Source organism: Periplaneta americana, chromosome 11 (assembly GCF_040183065.1).
Source record: "Periplaneta americana isolate PAMFEO1 chromosome 11, P.americana_PAMFEO1_priV1, whole genome shotgun sequence".
In the NCBI taxonomy this organism is placed as follows: domain Eukaryota; kingdom Metazoa; phylum Arthropoda; class Insecta; order Blattodea; family Blattidae; genus Periplaneta; species Periplaneta americana.
In genome coordinates, this window is record NC_091127.1 from 116,551,986 (window position 1) to 116,576,362 (window position 24,377).

The 24,377-nt window shown below is 37.2% G+C and overlaps 1 protein-coding gene across 3 annotated transcripts in view; it reads left to right on the plus strand.

Annotated features, from left to right (window-relative positions):
• The window catches only part of LOC138709261 (protein eva-1), a 765,208-nt gene that overhangs the window by 624,921 nt on the left and 115,910 nt on the right, over window positions 1-24,377 (plus strand). For all 3 annotated transcript variants that reach the window (XM_069839917.1, XM_069839916.1, XM_069839915.1), the window contains exons 5-6: window positions 6,658-6,807; window positions 16,722-16,865. In XM_069839917.1, coding sequence (XP_069696018.1) covers window positions 6,658-6,807; window positions 16,722-16,865 — 294 coding nt within the window. The remainder of the gene's footprint in view (window positions 1-6,657; window positions 6,808-16,721; window positions 16,866-24,377) is intronic.

Here is a 24,377-nt window from a genome sequence, read left to right on the forward strand (position 1 = left end):
TATTTATGAAAAGAAATGATAACATGAACATTTATCTTATGGCTGTATCTTATTATGTACGAGCACAGTGGAGATAACGAAGTGTAATTGAGCTGTATTTCAGAGAATAAGTGCTTCAAGTAACCAAACATTACGTACCCCACATCCACTTCCCTAATCTGTCACGGCCTTCGGCTACGTTATTCCTTCTTCCGACGCAAGCGACAGCCTGTAAAACTACATCCGAGTGCCTTTATTTTACAAAAATATTCAACACTGTTGATGTGCACTCATTTTACTTCCAGTAGACCTATCTTGTCCTGCTTCTACTCCATATATCTCATTTGTTTTAGGACTGTTTTCATTCATTTTTACCTTGCATTTCTCATGTGATTTTTTACCCCTATATCCTGCACTGTAGTAGCATTTACTTGACTAGTGAAGCGGAATAGCTGTTTGTAACGACCCTAACGAGTAGGATACATTTCTCATTCACTTTTCTCACCAGAAGACGAAGATAGAGTCAATTTTCGAAATGTTGTGAATTTCTTGTTCATTAATATGTATGTATGTATTTATTTACACTGCAAGTGTGCAAGCATCCGGTCGCAGTGGTACACACAATATAAACAATACACAATACAATTATACAACACACAACTTAATTAGATACACAATATACACACAATACAGTTATACGCGCAATACAATTATACACAATAATTACAATTAATAATAATACATAAAATAACCTAATTACTAATTGAACCTAATTTTACAATACAACCTTCATATGTATAGGCCCTACATAAGTTTCACATTGGTACGGATAATAATCTTTCACTTTACTCTCATCTCACTCACTGCACTGGCACGATGACACATTTCAATAACACTACATAACACATTTCACTGACACTATAGAACACATTTCATTGACACTATAAATTACCACTAAACTATTCACTGCACTGTAAAATAATTACCACTGATCGAAATTATTCACTGCACTGTAAAATCATAACTTCACTGACTCACCACGCTTCACTGATACAACAGTTCAAATAAGACAAACAATTACACCCTTATTTATACTTATAAACAGAACTACATTTAAACTAAACATTTCTAATCTAATAGCAATAGAAAAAGATCAATCTATACCTCGTCTTAATGTGTACTAAAGTATCAGGTTAATTTTTTATCTTCTGAAGTGTAATATTTAAAACACAATTATTTAAATGGAAAGTGGTAGGAATTATGCAGGTAAACTACTGTAGAAATAGAATTGAGAGCAAGAGAGACACTTTACTAAATGGCCAAAGTCAAATAGCACAAGGATTATAATGGATGAATGTAACAACTAGCCACAATCATACAGAACGAAAACATCTGTGAATCAAGTATATGATAGATGGAAATAATAATTGGACGAAACATCATAAAGGACTAAAATAAAAATGAACGAAAAATGTGAGACGAAATTTCTTATAGCCTATTCTTAAATTTCGTAGAAAAATTCTCAAAATCTTTTCTGCATCGTCACCTACAAGTTCTTTCTTCCAGTTGTAAGAGAGACTATGCGCTAACTCCTGATGACGTCATCGTAAAAATTGAAACTGTATGGAAATTCACACAAAATCAACTCAAAATTCTCTATAGTCTTGCTTCTCTTTCCAGGTCTTTTATACACTGACATATTTGAAGGCATATTTAGTGCTACTTTACAGATATCTGCAATCATGACTGATTTTGTTTCAGAGCTATATATGCCCAGAAGACAAGGAATTTTGTGGGGGATAAACAGATCTAAATCATTCTTAGGTGAGCCAGAACTTTTCAACTCCAGTAACGCCGCTTCCAGTATTTAGCGCCCTCTAAAAATCATCTCATTGCTGGTATTTGGACATTCTAAGCTATGTGGAACGCATACTTTTCATATTAACGCATACAGTAATCCGTGACACAACTGCCCATGATGGGTCGACTGCTGGCCTCAGGTTCACATGCCTCAGCAGAGATGAACGATTATCTAACTAGAAATGAGGTAACGTGTGGTCAGAACGAAGATCTCCCAAGCCGTTACACTGATTCTCAAAGCCGGATTTCACTACCTATCGTAGGTTCCCAAATTCATCGCGATGCTGTGTGGGCACCGGCCCCGTATACTGGACGAATATGTATATATATATATATATATATATATATATATATATATATATACATCTTTCATAATTTTCTGCCCAAGGGTAGGTTTTTCACTGCATACCTAGCATTCTCCTATATTTCCTATTTCCTGCCTTCCTCTTAGTCTCCGCATACGATCCATATATCTTATTGTTGTCTATCATCTGATATCTTCTTCTGTTCCGAATTTTGTCCCGTTCAGCATTCCTTCCAGTAGGTATTTTCTTCTTACCAGTAACCCAGCCAATTTCTTTTTCTCTTCCCGATCAGTTTCAGCATTATTCTATCTTCGCCTACTCTTTCTAGCACAGTTTAATTTTTATTCTATCTGTTCATTTCTTCTCCATACCCTCATTTCAAATGCTTCTAATCGTTTCTCTTCGCTTTGTCGTAATATCCATGTTTCTGTCCCATACAATGCCACAATCCACAATCCACACAAAACACTTCACTAGTCTCTTCTTTCGTTTTCTTTTTCCACACATATGCAAAAAAATGCACCTCGTATATGTGTATAGATACATTTACACGATTTAAATCTAAACCCGTAAGGTTATCCGTAACACATTCCGAGCAATATTCAATAATATTCCAATAATTATTATATTTTTCCGATATTTATTGTCTTTGCGATGTTTGGTATGCATGTCAATTGACATTTTACCTCCTTGTTAAATTGTTCAGGTGTCATTCTTTTACGTTCACTCCATTGTTTCTATTATTTGCTTTATTTATTTTTGTTAATGTATGTTGTTTTTTTATAAAATCGATAATCTATCCATACTTTTTTTTTGTTAGACGTGTTTTTTTCCAGTTCTCTTAATTCTGTATTATTTTTATATTTTATATATTAATTCTTTCGTGTATTCGTCAATTTATTTGTTATGGTATTGTGCCGTTTTTGGTATTCTTGCACGTTGGCACAGATTTACAATAAGTAGAAACACCCAGCACGTATCAGATGGAGGAGGTCACATCACCGACAAAAGCACAACCATTTCGTTATTAGACGCCTGTCGCAAGCCGTTTAGGCTACATGCACAACTGAGTTGGCGAAGAAGTTGCCGCGGGAGTACGGGGTTATATTAATACGAGTAGTATTCCTTCTGTAGCACTTTAACAATGGATCCGTATAATTTAAGCTCGTAGATTTAGATTGATGAAAATCGTTTATTTTTTCGAATACAAGATGAAAATAAAAATGTGTCATTTAATTCTGATACGTGATATTAAATTGTATACATATGTTACACCTTATTTTTAAGTGTCTCTTTACGCTTCATGGCAATTTTTGCATAAATAAACATGGAAAATATTCTTTACTCACTTATTTTACAGAACCTGACATATCGCATATCACTATGAACTATGCGGTTTTTATGACTTTCAACCTAGTTCCTCGAAATTCAATGAACCTTTCTCTACCTATTTGGTCTTCCACCCAGTCTATTATTGAGTACTAGTTTTCTTATTCGATTTTCAATCACTCTTTTCACACTTTTTATCATTGTTGAAACTTATAAAATATCAATATGTAACCGCATAGAACATGTAATTTTTGTAATGTTATTATACGACAATGCATCAAGAGCGCGGTTATCTAGCGCCGGTGAAATTGGTGATAGCGAAATTATGTTAGATCGAGATAGTGTGATCATTCGATATGGAGTTACCTGACATTCGTCTTACAGTTGGAGAAAAGCTCTGAAAAGAACCTATGACATAATCTTTCCACTTCCTTTGTAAAATTCCTAATGGGGGAAGACCGTGAGTATAGGGCATGGACTGAGACATATTCACCGTTATCATCACCATCACCAACATCGTCGTCGTCATCATCATCATCATCCCACCATCATTTTCCTTCCGCTACTAAACGTTAGTGACCCGTTACAATTTTTAATTATACATTAGACCTAGAAGTATTTGCAGTCATCTATGGCCTCTCAGAAAATATCACAATACTGTCTTTGGTGCTTCCATAAAATCTCTTTCCTTCACTATATTGCCTTGATAAATCTACAGATGTATAGCTTTACTATGCTGCATGCCTTTGCTTAGATCAACATGTGGGTGCAAACAGGAGGAAGATAAGATAAACAAGTGACATACCAGGGGAACAAAGTAAATACAAGGACAATAAGAATACAAGGACTACAAGGTGAATATAAGTATTTCAACGAAAAGACAAGGAGAACACTGGAAATGCAAGGAAAACAAGATAAGTACGAGGAGAGCAAGGAGAAGAAAGGAAATACAAGGAGAACAAAGTGAATACAAGGATAACAAGTGAATACAGGGAGAAGAAGGAGAATACAAGGAGAACAAGGGAATAGTAAGGAGAACAAGGAAAAGACAAGGAGAACAAGGGAAAGACAACGAAGACAAGAGGAATAGAAGGAGAATAAAGGGAAGATAAGGAGAATAGGGGGTAGCAAAAGGGAATAAAAGGACAACAAGGATAAGGCAATGGAAATTAAGGTAATACAAGGGGAACAATGGGAATCCAAAGAGAGCAATGGAAATGCAAGAGAAAAGAGGAAGACAACGATAACAAGGGAAATACAAGGAGAGTAAAGATAAGACAAGGAGAAGAGGATGAAACAAGGAGAACACGGGGAATACAAGGAGAACAATGGAAATGCAAGAAAAAAGGAAAAGACAACGAGAACAAGAAAATGCAAGGAGAAAAATGACATGAATAAAATGAGAACAAGGTGTATACGAGGAGAATAAGGATAAGACAAAGAGAACAGGAGAAACAAGGAGAACAAGGGAAATACAAAGATGACAAGGGGAATACAAAGGAATTGACAAGAAGAACAGTGAGAAGACAAAGATAGTGATGAGAAATATGTAGTACTACGTAAAAAAAAGTTCAGACGATTAGGCTTATATGAACAGCGAAAATTGTGTAAGAATGAATGTATCTAAAATAAGTGTCCGTGCAAAGTCTTCTTCAATTGTAACGGCAATAATATCTGAAAGTAAAGTAATGTATTTTATGTACAGATAGGGAATTAAAATTTGGAGCGAGTCTTGATAGAAGTTCTCTGTATATAGGCAACAATTTCCCACGACAAGTAGCATATATACAGGGGATCTTGTTTACTGCACATGCGCAGTGTGTTGTAAGCGAAACATATAATAAGAGAGTTCCAAATTTTATTTCCGTATCTACAGAGTGTTTCAAAAATAGAGGGCATCATTTCAGGTATGCCTTCCCCATATGTAGACAATACAAAAAGTTCATTACAACATGTGTCCGAAAATGCTTGGTTTCCGAGTTATGGCCTTCAAGACAGTGATATTCACTGAAATGTTTTTCTTCCCGCAGGTAGTTGCCTTTACGGCAGATGTTCAAAATGTCCACCTCCTGCTTGAATACAGGCCTCACATCGATGTCTCATGGCCCTGCGAATACGATCCCAGATTCCAGGAGTATTGCGTATTTCCTCACAACCTGCCACAATTCGATTCCGAAGGGATTCCATGTCAGGCACCGGAGACGAATACACCAATGATTTTAAATGGCCCCACAAGTAGAAATCGTTAGAGTTCAAATCAGTTGAGCGCGGAGGCTAAGCAATTGGGCTACCTCTACCTATCCATCGATCAGGGTGCCTAACCTGGTACAAACGACGAGCCAGTGCAGAATTGCCGTCCGCCTTACCGTACATGAAGTGCACTTCCTGATTTGAGTACATGTCGCACAGTACAACGCCAAACACAACACTCGCCTCGGAAATAACTGTCACAGTGTCCTCTGTTAATATCTTCTGTCACGGCACCTACCTGCAGGAAGAAAAACGTTCCGATGAATATCATTGTTTTGAAGGCCATAACTCGGAAAGTAAGGATATCCGGACACATGTTGTAATGAACTGTTGGTATTGTCTACATATGGGGAATACATACCTGAAATTATACCCTCTATTTTTGGAACATTCTGTATACAACCAATGCTTCAGTGGTACAGATATTTCACAAATCAGGCAAGCGGTGCGGGTTCGGATCCCGGTTATTTCTTGGATTTTTCATTGAAACTTTTGTAGAGACACTTGTTGTAGACAAGGTTTCAATTATGGTTTTTTCGGGTTTCTCTCGTTTCCCCACGTTAGATACCAACATTATATCGTACGATCTCTTTTCCATAGCATTTCCCGTTCGTCGGCTGACGCACGAAAAAGGCTGTCTAGGGAGGAGTGGGATTGCCTGCTCGAAACCCGTATGGTTAGTGAACCTTAACGTAGTCAGATAGCATTGGTTATAAATACTCCTAGCTGGGGATCAGCGTAAATGTCTCAAGTGGACGTAGCGCCAGGGTTCGTCCTTCCCCTTTAGGATAACATAACGTAACAAATGTATTCCATTATATTGTACGTTGTGAGCCGCCCTGTGTTCCTTACTGTTATTTGCGTAAACCCTTTGCTTATCACTGTTGGAAACTATTGCTCGTAGTAACTGAACGTGATGTCGATGATGTTCCAGACGAGTTTCGCAGCAAGGTGGCGTGCGAGAACGACGAGGTGCCGCTCAAGTGCAACCCTAACGCTAGGATCGCCGTGTATTCTGCCAGCTACGGCCGCACAGAATACGAGAGCATCCAGTGTCCGCAGCCACAGGGTGTTCCAGAGGAAAGTGAGTACACGTTTCAGACGTATTTACTTTCATATCTACAAAAGAGTGTACGAATATTTACTGTTCACATATGTAAACTTTCTTTCACTGACTTTTATTAATCTATTTTTCGTTCCTCTCTCTTCAACTTTCATGCTTCCTTTTTCTTTATTTCCTTCTATTGCTTTGTATCTTATTCCTATGTGCCCTTCAATTTTATTCATTTTTTTATATTCTGCTAGTCCTCTTTTGTTCTTTTGTCTCATTTTTCATTTGTTTAATCATCTCTTCATTAATTCATCCGTCCATTCATTTAGTGAGTGAGCATCAGAGAACTGCACAACGGCCCAGCCCATGGGATGCTTCCGCACTGCATCGCACTGGGATTCACAGTCTCGCACGGATCAAGCTCGTGACGTCATCACACTGCCCGGGCGAACTGTTTGCGTAGAGGTTTTTGTGCGGTGGGCTGGTATTAACAGCGTATTCCGAATCTCACTGGACCGGTGGACAACAATGACGTCACGCTGCAGCGAAATAGGAACAAAAGGAAGGTTCGATGGCTATTATGGCGGCCGTACAAGTTGTTGTCTGTGCTACGCTAGCAATATTTTGCGAAATTTCCGTACTGTCATCTCATTCAAACAAAAAAAAGAGCATAAACAATTATTTATATCTTGAATCAGTAATAATAACTGGTCCGTTGACATGTTCGCTCACAAGGCATTAACATATTGTTTTTATGTTGTGCTCATTACAAACAATACAGCAGAACCAAAGCAGAACACAATGCCATGAAAGAACAGTGCACGATGTCATTCGTCTGCTAATTCCCGCCCTATACAAGAACTAATCAGATTCACTGATGATACTGCCACCACCTCTGCAAGCTGATGGAACCGGTGCGACACCGGTGGAACATCAGTGACGTCACCGTTGGAATTCGGAACACCGTGATGCCATCAGATTGCTCAGCCCTGAGATTCGGAATACGCTCTAAGGCATCGAGCCTAAGTCGCCTTTTCTATTCATATCAGTTACTTATTAATTGTGTTTGGCGGGCTTGTGCTTGCGTGTGCGGTTCGATCAACGATCAGCTACTGTTTCAAACGTTTTTGTTTTAGTTTTTGATTATTGTTTTTCAAGATGAGTCCAAATAATGGTGCATCGCAAAGAAAATACAGTCTCTGTGATTAATGTTTTTCGGCCTGAAATGCCGTGGTCTACTGGTAGACTAGTAGAATGATAGACCATGGCATCTTAACCAAGAAAACCTTCATCAGAGACACCGGCCGTGGAAGCATACATTCTAAAATACAGTCTCTCTAGAGAAAAAGTAGTGAAGGATAAAATCGCTGCTAGAGAGTTTAAAACAACAGAATCGGATGGAAATTAAAAAGTACTATTGGGTCAGTTTTTAAATATATGTTCGACAACAGTGATAAATAATGTATAACTGTTTTATAAATTCTAACTTTCAGAATTTTTGACAGCAGACTAGATGACAAAAGCTTCTCATTGCCCTATTGCAGTTCGAAATCTAATGGTTGAAGATCGGAAACCATAATTGGAAATTTACTGACATATCGAAGGATCACTATGCCTAAAAGTAATTTTAATAGAATTCAAATATCTTGGAGCAACAGTAACAAATATAAATGACACTCGGGAGGAAATTAAACGCAGAATAAATATTGGAAATGCGTGTTATTATTCGGTTGAGAAGCTCTTATCATCCAGTCTGCTGTCCAAAAATCTGAAAGTTAGAATTTATAAAACAGTTATATTACCGGTTCTTCTGTATGGTTGTGAAACTTGGACTCTCACACTCAGAGAGGAACATAGGTTCAGGGTGTTTGAGAATAAGGTGCTAAGGAAAATATTTGGGGCTAAGCGGGATGAAGTTACAGGAGAATGGAGAAAGTTACACAACACAGAACTGCACGCATTGTATTCTTCACCTAACATAATTAGGAACATTAAATCCAGACGTTTGAGATGGGCAGGGCATGTAGCACGTATGGGCGAATCCAGAAATGCATATAGAGTGTTAGTTGGGAGACCGGAGGGAAAAAGACCTTTAGAGAGGCCGAGACGTAGGTGGGAGGATAATATTAAAATGGATTTGAGGGAGGTGGAGTATGATGATAGAGACTGAATTAATCTTGCACAGGATAGGGACCGCTGGCGGGCTTATGTGAGGGCGGCAATGAACCTTCGGGTTCCTTAAAAGCCATTTGTAAGTAAGTAAGTAACATATTTATATAACTACAACTGTTCGGAACCAAGACTCCACTGTCAATCCTTTTAAACCATAACTTTTGAAAATTATCATTTGTAGCATTATATTGATTAAGACATCCCACTATATATAGACATGCATTATCTCAGATATTCAAAAGGAAGGAATTCGTTTCATTGATATAGCACATCTTTTATCATAGTCATCATTAAATGGTCGTTAGAAAATAGACAATTCGAGAAATTGCTCTTTCATGCATTTCCAGCAGGAGACACACAAAACATCGCTCTCGATCTCTTTCTCGAAGGCGTCATCGGATTCATTGGTCCCGTTTTGCGTGGAGCCTGGTTAATGATTAACTCTCTCCTTTTCCGTGTCTGGAGCAGACTAATGGCGGTTTAATGTCTGCGAGGTCACGTGATCGCGTACGTGCACTCGTTCGTATTGAGTGAAATTACACCACTAGAGGGCACACGAGAGCATAGCGCAGGGAACTGATATTGGGCCTGTTAGCAAGAAGAACAGTTAATGAAGGTTCAAGATACAAGAACTGATTATATTATGAGGTTATACCGTTCGTTGTTTGGTATACAATACAGCTTTTGTTATTTAAGACAGCGATTCGTACGTAACACGTTTTAACATATTTGCAGTGGCGGCTGGTGATAAAATATTACGTTTGTTCACAATTTTGTGTTCCAAACGGAAGAGAATTTGAAATCGTACGTTTAGGCCAAATATGAAATGTCATGATTCGAATGCTTTACTATCGAAAGAACCGTATATAAGTTTAAAATATAATAATAATAATTATAATAATAATAATAGTAATATTAACAATAGTAATAATAATAATAATAATAATAATAATAATATTTTTATTTCCAATTTTTCCTGGTAAGTTACTTTACCCAGTTCTTTACTGTTCAGAATTCTTTGAATAGAGTTTGTTGTTTATGTTTGATAAAAATTAATACATACCACAGTACCGTTATTTCTAAAAGCGTGTGTTCAGTAATATATTTTGGTTCACAACACACCGATACACAATAGCCTATATCACTACTGTAATACTATTCGTATAGATTGATTACTATAAATACATGCCAGTAAATATTATTCTTAAATATTATACACCACCATATTCACACCACTATCACAGTCAGCCAGCACGTGTTTGAAAGTTACACTATGCTATTATGCTAACACTGAAGTATAGTAATTCACAAACTACACTCGTATCAGCACTGTACACACATCCACACAAAGTAAACGTTCCGACAGGAGAAATGCTAACACCTACAGGCTAAAATACAGACTATTAAATTTCCTACCTCGATACATAGCACGTGAACGATAGGCATCGATGCACCTGACATCTGTAGGATAGATTCACTGTTCGCTTAACGCTTTGTGCTCTTGACGAGTCATAAGCGGCCAGCGAAAGACAATTTTGTCCCGGGCATGCGTGTAATTCCTGTAACCTCCTTGAAAAGAGCACGGCTTATACGTGAAGGTGTGTTGCCAAGTTTACATAAGAAGGTTATGCAAGGTGCGGAAAGTTTAAAATACTCGATTCTAATATTGTACATCTCCATTACATCAATACGATATTAAATAATAAAACTAGTCGTGCATTAATGGAAACAAGGTGTTCACGTTCTCTTGTGCCCTTAATGACGCACCGCCACTGCATATTTGTAAAAAGTTCGTCTCTTCTCTTCTCTTCTCTTCTCTTCTCACTACACATTCCTTCTCCGAAGTAGCTCCCAGTTTCATCTTTTCTCTTTCACGATCATTATCATCAGTACCATTATTATCGTCACCAACACAGTCGTCATTTTCGTCATTATCATTAGTTCTTCTCTTTATGTTCGTCACTTTCTGGACCTTGAAACTTATTTCGTCCGTCATTCCTTTCAGTGTTTTCCCCATACCTTTTCTTATTTTTATCATCGCTTAGCTGTATTTCTGAAAATAAGTTAACCTGTTTCTCGGTCTATTGCGCATAGTAAGAAGATTATGGCTGGTTCTTGTATGCCCATAGCAAAATTTTTAAGGTGCTTAATTTTCGCTTCACTTCGTTAAACAAAATCTTCAGAAATTATTAACCAAATTTCAACGTGTTTTATAATTCATTTCATTCGTATATTTATGCCCAAGGACAGGTAAATTTCCCTACAAACCTAGCACTCTAAAATATTCACTAGTTTCCGCCTTTCTCTTAGTCATCGCATACAAACCGTGTATCATAATGTTGTCTATTATCTGATATCTAGTTCTGCCCCGAACTTCTTTTCCTTTCACCATTCCTTCCAGTGCCTCCTTCATTAGGCAGTTTCTTCTTAGCCAGTGACCCATCCAATTTTTTTTTCTCTTTGTGATCAATTTCAGCGCTATTCATTCTTCGCCCACTCTTTCTAGCACGGCTTCATTTCTTATTCTGTCTATTTTACACGCTTCTTTCTTCTCCAGATCTACATTTAAAATCCTTCCAGCCGTTTCTCTTCACTTTGTTTTAATGTCTATGTTTCTGTCCCATACAATACCACATTTCACACAAAGCATTTCACTAGCCTCTTCCTTAGCTCTTTTTTTCATAGATCCGCATAAGATTCTGCTTTTTCTATAAAAAACTGTATTTGCCATTGGTATCCTTAATTTGACTTTATGATAGCAGCTCATGTTACTACTTAGAGTACACCCCATGCATTTGAAGCTGTCAACTTGTTCTACAGTACTTCCTCATTTCGAATTCGCACTTTTACTTTCTTTATTTTTCTTCCGATAACCATGGTCTCCGTTTGTTTTCATTCCATACTGCTCACAGCTGTCATTTAGCTCCAGTAGCATATCCAAATTACTCCCAAAGTGTAACTAAAATAATTTGCTTCATCCAGCGTGAAATCTTAATCGCATTTTTTTTATATGCAGTGTCGTAGGTTTAAACGTTACAAGAAATAAATTTAGTTTTTTTTTTTTTTTTAGTTTGTCAGCTCGTTATGCTTCTCCTCCCCCTATATTGTAGCTAATAAGTGACGTGCATTTTCGTTTTTCCCCTTCAAAATTTTCTAGAGCTCCTTCAGTGGAGTAGCGAAACTCGAAGTGAGACAAGAGGCTAACAGGCTTGGAGCTTACATATGCAGTTTTCCACAGTCCCAACTCCTTTGCAAGGATGTGATTTCGCGTATCTTTAAAGTTTTTCCTCTTTAAATTTTTCTCACGATATTTTCTAAAGAATTAAGAAAACTCATTCATGATATGGGACTATGGAGAACGGATTCATGATTTTAAAATAAAATTGACACCCTGCCTCGTTTATATCTCGATAGATCATTTTCTAAGTTATACATGCTGAAGAAGACTTTTTCGCACCCTATAAAATATCTTCTATTATGTCGTCAATAACCAGCGCGATAATTTTGATGGTTAACTTGCATATTCTACTTGGCAGCTGTGCCGCTTCCTGACTTACATAGTATAGAAGAGACTCACGCACTCTGCGTACATAAACACCCTGTAGCATCTCGTTACGCGTTTAGTATTGAACGCGAAGATTTTAAGGGGTAACTTCCAGCTGCCCGCCCTGCCGTTGTTGACATATCTTTCTCCGCTAATTAATTAAGTTCGCTGTTAAGGATTTGGGCAAACAGAAGCGTGGAATTGAGTTTCCACCGCGGGACTGACTCGATGTCACACACTTTTCCGGAAAGCGAAGAAGTATTCTATTAATTCTGCCTTGATTATTTCAACCAAAGTTTGCAGCCAGTGACGGATTTCAGTAGGCCTACCATTATTGTCATAGAAGAACCTGCAATTCAATGTATACGTTCGAGAGACTATTGAAATTTATAAGCGAATGTTCAAGACAATGGTGGCAAAATTGTAACTACATCTTGATAGGTGTTACAAGTATCCATTAAACAAAATTATACAAACAATATTATTATTGTTATTATTTTTAGAAGGTTAACTCCATATGTAGATGAAATCATTGGGACTCATCAGTGCGATTTTAGGCACAATACATCGACTGTTGATCAGATTTTTTGTCTTCGACAGATATTGGAGAAAAAATGGGAGTATACGGGTGGGGTACTTCAGTTATTCATAGATTTCAAACAAGCATATGACTTGGTTAAGAGAGAAGTTTTACATGATATACTTACAGAATTAGGTATTCCTAGGAAACTAGTTCAATTAATTTAAATGTGTCTCAGTGAAACGTACAGCAGAATCCGTATAGGATAGTTTCTACGCTTTTCCAATTTACTGCGGGCTAAAGCAAGGAGATGCACTATCACCTTTACCTTTTAACTTTGCTCTAGAATGTAGCGGAGAGTCGGGTAGTATCGGACAGCGGGTAATATCGGACAGTGAGTTTCTTTCATCTATCACACGATGATAGTACCTGATTGACATGGTTATGTTTCTGTGATGTCGCATAGAGAAACGTAACCATGTCATTCAGGTACTACCATATGGTGGTAGATGAAAGAAACGCACTGTCCGATATTACCCGATGTCCGATACTACCCGACTCTCCCCTACCATTAGGAAAGTCCAGGAAAACAGACTGGGTTTGCAATTGAATGGGTTATATCAGCTGCTTGTCTATGCGGATGACGTGAATATGTTAGGAGAAAATCCACAGACTATCAGGGAAACACGAGAATTTTACTTGAAGCAAATAAAGAGATAGGTTTGGAAGTAAATTCCGAAAAGACAAGGTATATGATTATGTCTCGTGACCAGAATATTGTACGAAATGGAAATATAAACCTGGAAATTTATCCTTTGAAAAGGTGAAAAAGTTCAAATATCTTGGAGCAACAATAACAAATATAAATGACACTCGGGAGGAAATTAAACGCAGAATGAATATGGTTGACAAGCTTTTGTCATCCAGTGTGCTCTCAAAAATGCTGAAAGTTAGAATTTATAAAACAGCTATATTACCGGTTCTTCTGTATGGTTGGGAAACTTGGACTCTCACAGTGAGAGAGGAACAGAGGCTAAGGGTGTTGGAGAATAAAGTGCTTAGGAAAATATTTGGGGCTAAGAGGGATGAAGTTACAGGAAAATGGAGAAAGTTACACCACGTAGAACTGCACGCATTGTATTCTTCACCTGACATAATTAGAAATATTAAATCCAGACGTTTGAGATGAGCAGGACATGTAGCACGTTTGAGTGAATCCAGGAATGCATATAGAGTGTTAGTTGGGAGGCCTGAGGGAAAAAGACCTTTGGGAGACCGAGACCTAGATGGGAGGATAATATAAAAATAGATTTAAGGGAGGTGGGATATGATGGTAGAGACTGGATTAATCTCGCTCAGGATAGGGAACGATTGCGGGCTTACGTGACGGCGGCAATGAACCTGCGGGTTCCTTGAAACTATTTGTAAATTTTAAATTATTAGTAGTAGTAGTGGTGGTGGTGGTGGTGGTGGTGGTAGAGCAATCTGCTTAGCTCAGGCGGCAGAGGCGCTCGGGCGATGGTTCGAGTCTCGCTTTGGCTGATTACCTAGTTGGGTTTTCCCGAGGTTTTCCCCAACCGTAAGGTGAATGTCAGGTAATCTGTGTCGAATTCTCGACCTCATCTCTCCAAATACCATCTCGCTATCATCAATACCATCGACGCCGTAATAGTTAACACAGCATCGTTAAATATGTAAGTAAAAATTGTGGTGGTAGTTGTAGTGATAGTATTTTTCGTATTATTCTGAAAGGAGCACGTAATGATTAAACAGTTTAAATGAAACGTTTGATCATAATATGCATATCACATACAGTATGGTTTTGGTTTAACATAATATGTATATGATGGCGTCGTTAGCAGAAGAGGAGACGATACTAAGGGATATGCTACTGGAGATAAATGATAGCTGTAAGCAGTATTGGCTGAAATAAATGCAAACAACACGAAGACCATGGTTATCGGAAGAAAACTAAAGAAAGTAAACTTGGGAATTCGAAATGAGGCAGTAGAGAAAGTGGACAGCTTCAAATACTTGGGGTGTACTATAAGCAGTAACATGAGCTGCTGCCGGGAAGTCAAAAGGAAGATAGCAATGGCCAAGGAAGTTTTTTTACAGAAAAAGGAGCAACTTCTGCGGACCTCTGGAAAAAGAACTAAGGAAGAGACTAGTGAAATGCTTTGTATGGAGTGTAGCATTGTATTGGGCCGAAAAATAGGCATTACACATTACGACAAAGTAAAGAGAAACGATTACAAGCATTTGAAATGTGGTTATGGAACAGAATGGAGCGTGTGAAATGGACATGTAGAATAAGAAACGAAGCTGTGCTAGAAAGAATGGGTGAAGAAAGAATGACGCTGAAAATGATCAGGGAAGAGAAAAAGGAATTGTCTGGGTCACTGGCTAAGAAGAAACTGCTACTGAAGGATACACTGAAAGGAATGGTGAACGGAAGAGAAGTTCAGCCAGAAGAAGATGTCTGATTATAGACAACATTAAGATACATGGATTATATGCGGAGACACAGAGGATGCCGGAAAATAGGAAAGATTGGAGAATGCTGGGTTTGCAGTGAAAGCCCTGTCGTTGGACAGAACACTATGAATGAATTAATATAATGTCTGAACATTAAACTGAAAACCATTGACGACGCATTCCTTCTTCTACCTGATCTGTTCATATCAATGGCTCGTGTTTATTAGATTCAGAGTAACAGGATGGCCAACATCTAATCCTTGTCAAGCTGAACAGAAGTGGCTAATATTGCTACTAGACTAAAATTAAAATTGTAAATCGGCTATACAAAAAGACGATCTTATAGTTAAATAATAATAATAATAATGTCGTTGTTATAAAACTTTAAAATTCTTTAAATAAGGGATATTCAGAATATCTGTTTAAAATTGTTAAATAGACCGCTTATAACCAGTTTTTCCCCCATCATTTCCATCGGAATACAACTAGAAACTCTGCGGCAAAACTAAGGCTCTTCTATGATGATACACCTTGCATCATAAGAGTTAGGGGAGAGTTGGGTAGTATCGGATATTGGGTAATATCGGACAGTGCGTTTCTTTCATCTGGTGGTAGATGAAAGAAACTCACTGTCCGATATTACCCGATGTCCGATACTACCCAACTCTCCCCTAAACCTTGTGATCATTATCACCATGGTAAAAAAGAAATACTCACTACTGACTACGAGATTTCGGACCGATGTACTTTTAACATTTTCATTTTTCTTCATTTCATTTCTGTATGCGCTTTTTTATCCTATCACAAATATTAAAAATCTCATTTCTGCATCCTTCATTCTTTCCTATATTTTTCTGTAAATTCTGAAACAAAGAAGGTACAGTAAAACTTGTTCAAAGCTGAACGTTAATAGGGCGGAAACTTGCGTAATGCGAACGAATTCTCTAGTCCCGGCGGATAGAATAGCTTTTAGAGTGTTATTTATTTTATATACTGCAGAATCTGTCCAACGCGGAAACGGAAAGAAATGTTTCAGGACTTTATCAAAAACTACTTGTATAATGCAAAAAAAAAAATAATAAAAGAACTGGTGCACTGTATTGTCCAGCAAGATTTGAGTTTTAGCACAATGTGCACCGGCTCGACTCTACTTAAATTATTGTACTCCCAGAAAATAAATATTTAAGAATAATTTTGTATTACTATTTAACAACAAACGAACTCTTGTTGCAGCGTGCCTCGTCAGCTATGCCACGGAGACTGTGATGGGCCTCTGTCACGGCAAGAGGCGATGTAAGCTGTCCGCAGATCCCGCTACGTTCGGCAATCCTTGCAAACCAGAGTCGCGAATGTACCTCAAGGTCGTCTACACTTGCGGTAAGTATTCTACAGTTTACTTTAGAAATGCTTGTACACGATCAAATTTTTCTTTCAATTCACTTCTTTAAAAAGAAATTGTCAAAAATTGATCAATATTGAAGAATACTTGTCAAAAACTACTTCATATTTATATAGTTTGACAACATTTTTAAAACTTATCCTTCAAGTTTGTAACTTATGTAGGTCTACCTACCAAATATTATAATATAAATATGTAAATACTGAGAAATAGCTAGACTATAAAAACAATACAGTATTTGTATTATTACTGGACCGAGGCCAGTAGAGTCCTGCGGCCCAGAGCGCCACTTGTACTGCTCCTGCGTTCGTATAGCGTCATCGCTATAGTTCACATTACGCTCGCGTCTCCATTCGCCTCGGTGGAGTAACACCCTAGATCATATATGTAACAGATAACTCCTCGCTACCTTAAAATCGGCAGCACTTTGAAGAGAACAACCGCCAGGATCGCCACCCGTCTGCCGTAAGCGAACACGAGATGGCAGCACAGTCGCTAATGCAAATCAAATGGGTATTATGACGTGACTCCTTATGAAACAACTAGATGGCAGCGTAGTAAACCTGACAAAAGTTGTTAACCTCAAAGCCTATAACCCCGACATATCTGTTACATATATGATCTAGGGTAATACTTAACTGTACGATACCCTAAAACGAAGAATAATATTGCGAGTGGATAATGTTTTAAAACAAAATATTTACCATTAGTATTTGCCTGTAACTCAAGATACTTTACTTACTTACTTATTTACTTACTTAGTCACTCACTCACTTACTTACTTACTTACTTTCTCACTTACTTACTTACATACATACTTACTTACTTACTTACTTACTTACTTAGGCCTACTTGCCGCCCTCACATAAGCCCGCCATTGGTCCCTATCCTGAGCAAGATTAATCCAGTCTCTATCATCATATCCCACCTCCCTCAAATCCATTTTAATATTGTCTTCCCATCTACGTTACCTGGTCAAATTAATAGAATCAGCTACAATTTTTGAAATACTTTATTTTAATTCTACATTTACTGCAATTTTATACTATGTAAAATCCATACGTATATATTATATTCACTAAATTTTGAGAACACATTTTGAAAATATTTACATTTTAAGATTACAAAATCACAATTATACATTATGGGGCACCTTGTCACACTGTTAAAAGAGTGAAAACCTTTCTATCAGAAAAACATCCCTCTTTTGCTTTGGCCCGGAAATTCTCCGGATTTGAACCCAATCGATTTGTGTGGTAATTGGTGAAAAATTAAATGTCTAAACATGTCATTAAAGCAGAAGGGGTACCCATAAAATTTAAGGACTTCAAATGGGATTAAATAAACTATATTCTGTCATTTTGTAATCTGAAAACGTAAATATTCTTCAAAATGTGTTATTATAATCTACTGGAGATAATATAGTTGTATTTTCAAATATAAAAATGCATTAATGTAGAAATTAAAATAAGTATTTGAAAAATTATAAACGATTCTATTAATGTGGGCAGGTACTGTACCTGCCTTGAAATTTCCTCATACACATTATTTTTCTTCGTGTTGTTGTGGTGTTCGACGGAATCCAAGGTATACCAGCATTGGTTTAATTCATATAATTAAATTAACCCGCAAACTTTTCTCGGCCAGGACACTATGTTTTTTTTTTTTTTTTTTTTTTTTTTTGTCGCCATAATATTTTCGAATCCCATTGATCAATTTCTTCAAAAAATTGTCAAAACTTTGGTCAATTACGACCTGTTCTTATTTACTTTCAAGGCAAAACAATTACGACCTGTTCTTATTTACTTTCAAGGCAAAAACTTTTAAATTACTGTATTGTAAGTGATTTAACAATGAAACCTGTATAGTATCGACAAGTCTTGAAAAGTCTTTTGAAGCATTGAATTTGACGAAAATTTGATCGTATATAAGCAACTTTGCGCTCATCAAAAGTTTTTGTGAACAAATATATTTTTGCTGGAATATGTCTTCAGTGGAAATTGTACGCTTTGCCAACGTTTCAACTGCGGAAACTAAAAGGCGTTTCCACTTTCAAGAGAACGGATGTCTTGAGTCTGCTCTCTTATTGATAATTATGTTGTTGCTTCGATACTGAATCTAGGTCCTCATATTTTCATGGCATTTTATGAGTTATTCTTCTATTCTTGACATTGTTAAATAATTTTATGTAAAATCTGTGCAAAATATGTTACTTTTCTTCACATAATTTAATTTATCTTAATAACATAATTATTACATCATCATTTGTGTTTCATTCTTGGAATCATGGTCGACCTCTTCTCTGGTTACAAAGTCAGTCGCATTAAAGCATCATATTATGTATTTATTCACACTGCAAATGGGTTAATACCCAGTGGCAGTAGTAACTAATTACACTCATTATGACAATTAATAATAAACACAATTAATCATAAATACAATTAATGATAAATTAATAATAATTAATACTAATAATAATAAATAATAATAGTATAACAAAATTAACAAGGAACATCCTAAATTAAATGAAGCACGATCACTTAAAATAACATTTAAAGCAAATCTAATTTGTATCTTAACTCTAAGTTCGAACTAAAACCCACGAGTATGATATGTTCAAACATGCACAAGTACCTTTCAGCACTACACTCATTTCGCTGTCAACTCACTCACTGCACTGGAACTACGACACATTTCACTGATACTATCCTGATTTCACTAACGCTTCAGAAACATTTCACTGTTCAAATACTTTGCTCTAACACTATAAACTATAAAACTTCACTGACACAAACACACTTCACTGATACAACACACTTCACTGATACAACACACTTCACTGTTACAACACATTTCACTGACACAATACACTTCTTCACTGATACAACACTTCAAATAACGAAACATCAATTACAGCCTTTAGCCTTTAAATAGTGTGCATAATATACTTTTGTCATCTAGTCTGCTGTCAAAAAATCTGAAAGTTAGAATTTATAAAACAGTTATATTACCGGTTGTTCTGTATGGTTGTGAAATTTAGACCCTCACTTAGAGAGAGGAACAGACATTAAGGGTGTTTGAGAATAAGGTTCTTAGGAAAATATTTGGGGCTAAGAGGGATGAAGTTACAGGAGAATGGAGAAAGTTGCACAACGCAGAACTGCACGCATTGTATTCTTCACCTGACATAGGGTAAATTAGGGTCTGTTGGATAGTCGGGCATGTTGGACACTTTGTACTTTAACGTGTTACCTCGCCACTTCTGGCCACCACATTTTGCTAGAAGTCAATGACGGAAGTAGCCACGAGTGGGGCTACTTCCGTCACTGACTTTAGCAGAATGTGGTGGCCAGAAGTGGCGAGGTAACACGTTAAAGTACAAAGTGTCCAACATGCCCGACTGTCCAACAGACCCTAATTTACCCTAATTAGGAACATTAAATCCATACGTTTGAGATGGGCAGGGCATGTGGCACGTATGGGCGAATCCAGAAATGCTTATAGAGTGTTAGTTGGGAGCCGGAGGGAAAAAGACCTTTGGGGAGGCAGAGACATAGATGGGAGGATAATATTAAAATGGATTTGAGGGAGGTGGAATATGATGATAGAGTCCGGATTAATGTTGCACAGGATAGGGACCAATGGCGGGTTTATGTGAGGACGGCAATGAGCCTGCGGGTTCCTTAAAAGCCATTTGTAAGTTGTAAGTATAATATACCTACTACTGTCTATTAGTAAAGTCCTTAAGCCTATTTTTAAATACATTTTTGATTATTGGCAAAGCTTTTAGTAAGTCTGCAGGTAAAGCATTCCAGTCCCTGATAGTACGATTGAGAAAAGAAAACTATGTAGTGTCCGTCTTCTGTCTTCTTTCCCTCAATTTATTGGAGTGGTCGTTCTTTGAAGAGTAATTTGGCGGCTGCAACCTATTTTTTTTATATTATCGGTATATGGAATTCAAGGTCCAAGCAGTGAAGTTCAATTGTTCGCCATAAATAGTTATTTTTCTCTTTATTTTTTTTTTCAACGTGCCAAACAAACAAAAAATGCACATATGTGATTCCGTGATTATCTGACAGTACTAAAATCGTTCCCTGTATTCCCTTCTTCCTCGTTTGCAGTAGGATACCAAAAACACACTCAAGTCCCCTGAAATCCATGCATATGTCAGATGTATAATGCAAGCAGTTAGTCCCTAATATATGTTGATCAACACTAAGAAAATTTTTGATTTATAAACGTATTAATTACACAAAGGTGTAATATCCAACGCGCGCTATGTCTTGTACAGCCTAGTACAGTGGGCGGTACACACAACTTATAGGCGTTATGACGTTTCGTATCGCTTGTCTTTAGTGAGGAGATCCGACCGCTCTCTTTCACAGGAAGAAAACTAATAATTGGCGGTGATTAAAGTATGTCAACAATCTCGAAAAATAATTTCGGAACTAATCTCACCTTTACAGGAAGTTTCTATCCATATACTTTGAAGACAAGCAACAAAAGGAATAAAAGTGTACAATTATGAAGAGGTTTAAGTAGAGATGAAAGAATCTGCTCTGTGAGGGAAAACAGGTCACTAGAGTTGGCAACGCTGCAGCTGTGCCTGATTGCACCTATCCGGAGTCGTTACGCTCGGAGAATATCTGCTTCAGGTCGCAAAATGTCTAAATGATTTAATTCCACCCCCACCCCAACCACCATCAGTTATCAGAGGTGGAGCGTGCTACAAAGATGGGAATGCAGGCTTTGCAACAAGGGCATATGGAGAAAGAATTCGACTTAGTGCCTATATAGCATCATATTCGGAAGTTAAAAAGAAAATACCACGTAATAACCAATTAGTGGATCTCAACTATATACATTTATGTGTGTATATATGTAAGTGTGTATGTGCGTGTGTGTACATGTGTATGTGTGTATGTATGTATGTATGTATGTATGTATGTAATGTACCGGTATGTATGTAGCCCTATGTATTATTCCCTCCATACCAAAATATGGTACAGTAACAAAGAAATCAAGTTTGATTATTGCGCATGCGTGCACGAAATGTTTCACTGTGTGGTATTCTGTTCAGTAGTGAAGGGACTATCAGACAGTGCAGTTGTGAATGTTTCTAATCGTCTGTAGTACATCAAACTATAATATTTAAAGAGTTCATTATGGACAGAAATCAAATGAACATCTGCTTTGGTGTTCCTGTTGCAGAAAATGTAACGCCAGTCGGCCTCGGTAGCGTAGTTGGTATAGCGCTGGCCTTCTATGCTCGAGGTTGCGGGTTCGATCCCGGCCCAGGTCGATGGCATTTAAGTGTGTTTAAATGCGACTGGCTCATGTCAGTAGATTTACTCGTATGTAAAAGAATTTATGCGGACCAAAATTCAGGCACACCGGCGACGCTGATATAAACTCTGCACTTGCGAGCGTTGTTAAAATAAACCATAATTAAATTAAAATGTAACACCAACCCAGTCAATTTTGCATAGAACATCTAAGGTACAACAGCTGTATAAAAACGGGTTGTAATTTATTGCAGTTTTTATGTTAATTTGCCTCTTTCACGACAATGTTTTTTTTTTTTCTTTTATTAATTTGACATCACACAGAATGAAATGTACTTTACTTATTAGTTTTTCTTATGCTGATTTATCAAACAAATAACTATCTAGAAAATGTATTAAAGTTACATTATATTACTGAGAACTTTAACAAATGTATATCATATTTTGGAACGGAATAAATGACATCTTTCTATATCATATTTTGGAACAAAGGGAGTAATTTAATAGTAAACGAATTCATAAATAATGCATTATAATTAATTTAATGCTTAATAATAAATGAACGAAGAATAAGTTGATTAATGAAAAACTAGTGAAGGAATAAAATCAGTTAATGAATGAATTCATTAAGTACTTAATGAACGGAAAGATACACAGATGGACATATATTATAAAGTATAGGGCTTATGGATAGCTGGCTGGAGGGATGGGGGAATGAGTGAGTGAGTGAGTGAGTGAGTGAGTGAGTGAGTGAGTGAGTGAGTGAGTGAGTGAGTGAGTGAGTGAGTGAGTGAGTGAGTGAGTGAGTGAGTGAGTGAGTGAGTGAGTGAGTGAGTGAGTGAGTGAGTGAGTGAGTGAGTGAGTGAGTGGACGGACCGACGGACGGGCGGATGGATGGATGGATGAATGGATGGATAGGAATCAGTGAGTGGTTTGTCATTTCACCTGCGTCAAGTAGCTGAATGGTCTGGAAACCATCCTAGAATCTAGAGTCGTTCTCCCAATAGGTTATGGGTCACAGATGTGGCAACTCCTTGTCGCAGTGGGGTCAGATTAAGTTATGACGAATTCTCCGATTTTGAAGTCTATATCGATTTATCTCAATAGTGAAGGGAGTGGAGACGTTATTTTTCTGATATATCCCTCTTTTCCCTGGAATAATTTATTACTTACTACAGCTCGTATAAAAATTTTATTTTAGGCCAAAGTAGTACATGCTATCAGGTCTCTTGCAACAGGGAAGCAATAAAGCCAGCTTTCCATTAGTTGAAGACCTTATTTACTTTTATGGCGTCGTGTATAGGGACGGCCGGACAATCTTTCTTAGCGACTTGACTTGCTTCGGTCAATTCTGCATCGAGTCAAGTGTTCCAGTGTCTTGTGTTTCAGCTCATAGTCGTCTCGTCACCCAGCTCTATAACATATCCTTCAACGCACAGTGAAGTTCATACTTAATCATTCACTGGAACCGAGAAGTCCAGATGTTCTGGCTTAAATATAGTTCTCGTCTCTCTTTAGAAAAATTAGTCATTTGTGTATCATACAAGGAAGTGAAAATAATCTCCAATAGTAATGGAATGAAATATGTCAGACGTGCAATTTTTAATATGCTGTAATAAGACTGAATTTATTATTTTTTTTATAAAATAATCCTTGCGATTTAAGATAACCATAAATTGGAACATATATTATTAGAAGCAATATAGGGTAGAGTAGCATAAATCGCACCGCTTCCTAAATCGCACCACTGCTAGTTTAAAACAAATTACTGTAGTAGTGTGGCATCTAGTAGTATTGTTACAATCTACCACATAAACTTCAACCAAGTCACTTGATTTCTGCCACTTCTTTGTGTCAGCAGCATGATGATAGTGTATCTAATATCATCGCTCAGGCGGATGTATATTTAGCTAACGTTTTGTAACTAAATAACGGATCTGTATGCAAAGAAATCCATAATCTTAAGATGTTATTCGTTTAAAGAGATATTAAAGAACATTTAACTTAGTAGGATTTTCGAACATGTGGTGATTATAGACTAGAATGAAGGAAATAATAACTTATGGCGTAGTTTCTCAATTCGCACCACTTTGTAGGTGCCTAATTCGCACCGGTGCGATATGAGCAACTGTAGCAATTCTAACCGTACCAAAGAAGACCCCAAAAATTTTAACTGAACTAGGAATTCATCAGGTGGGTGCAATA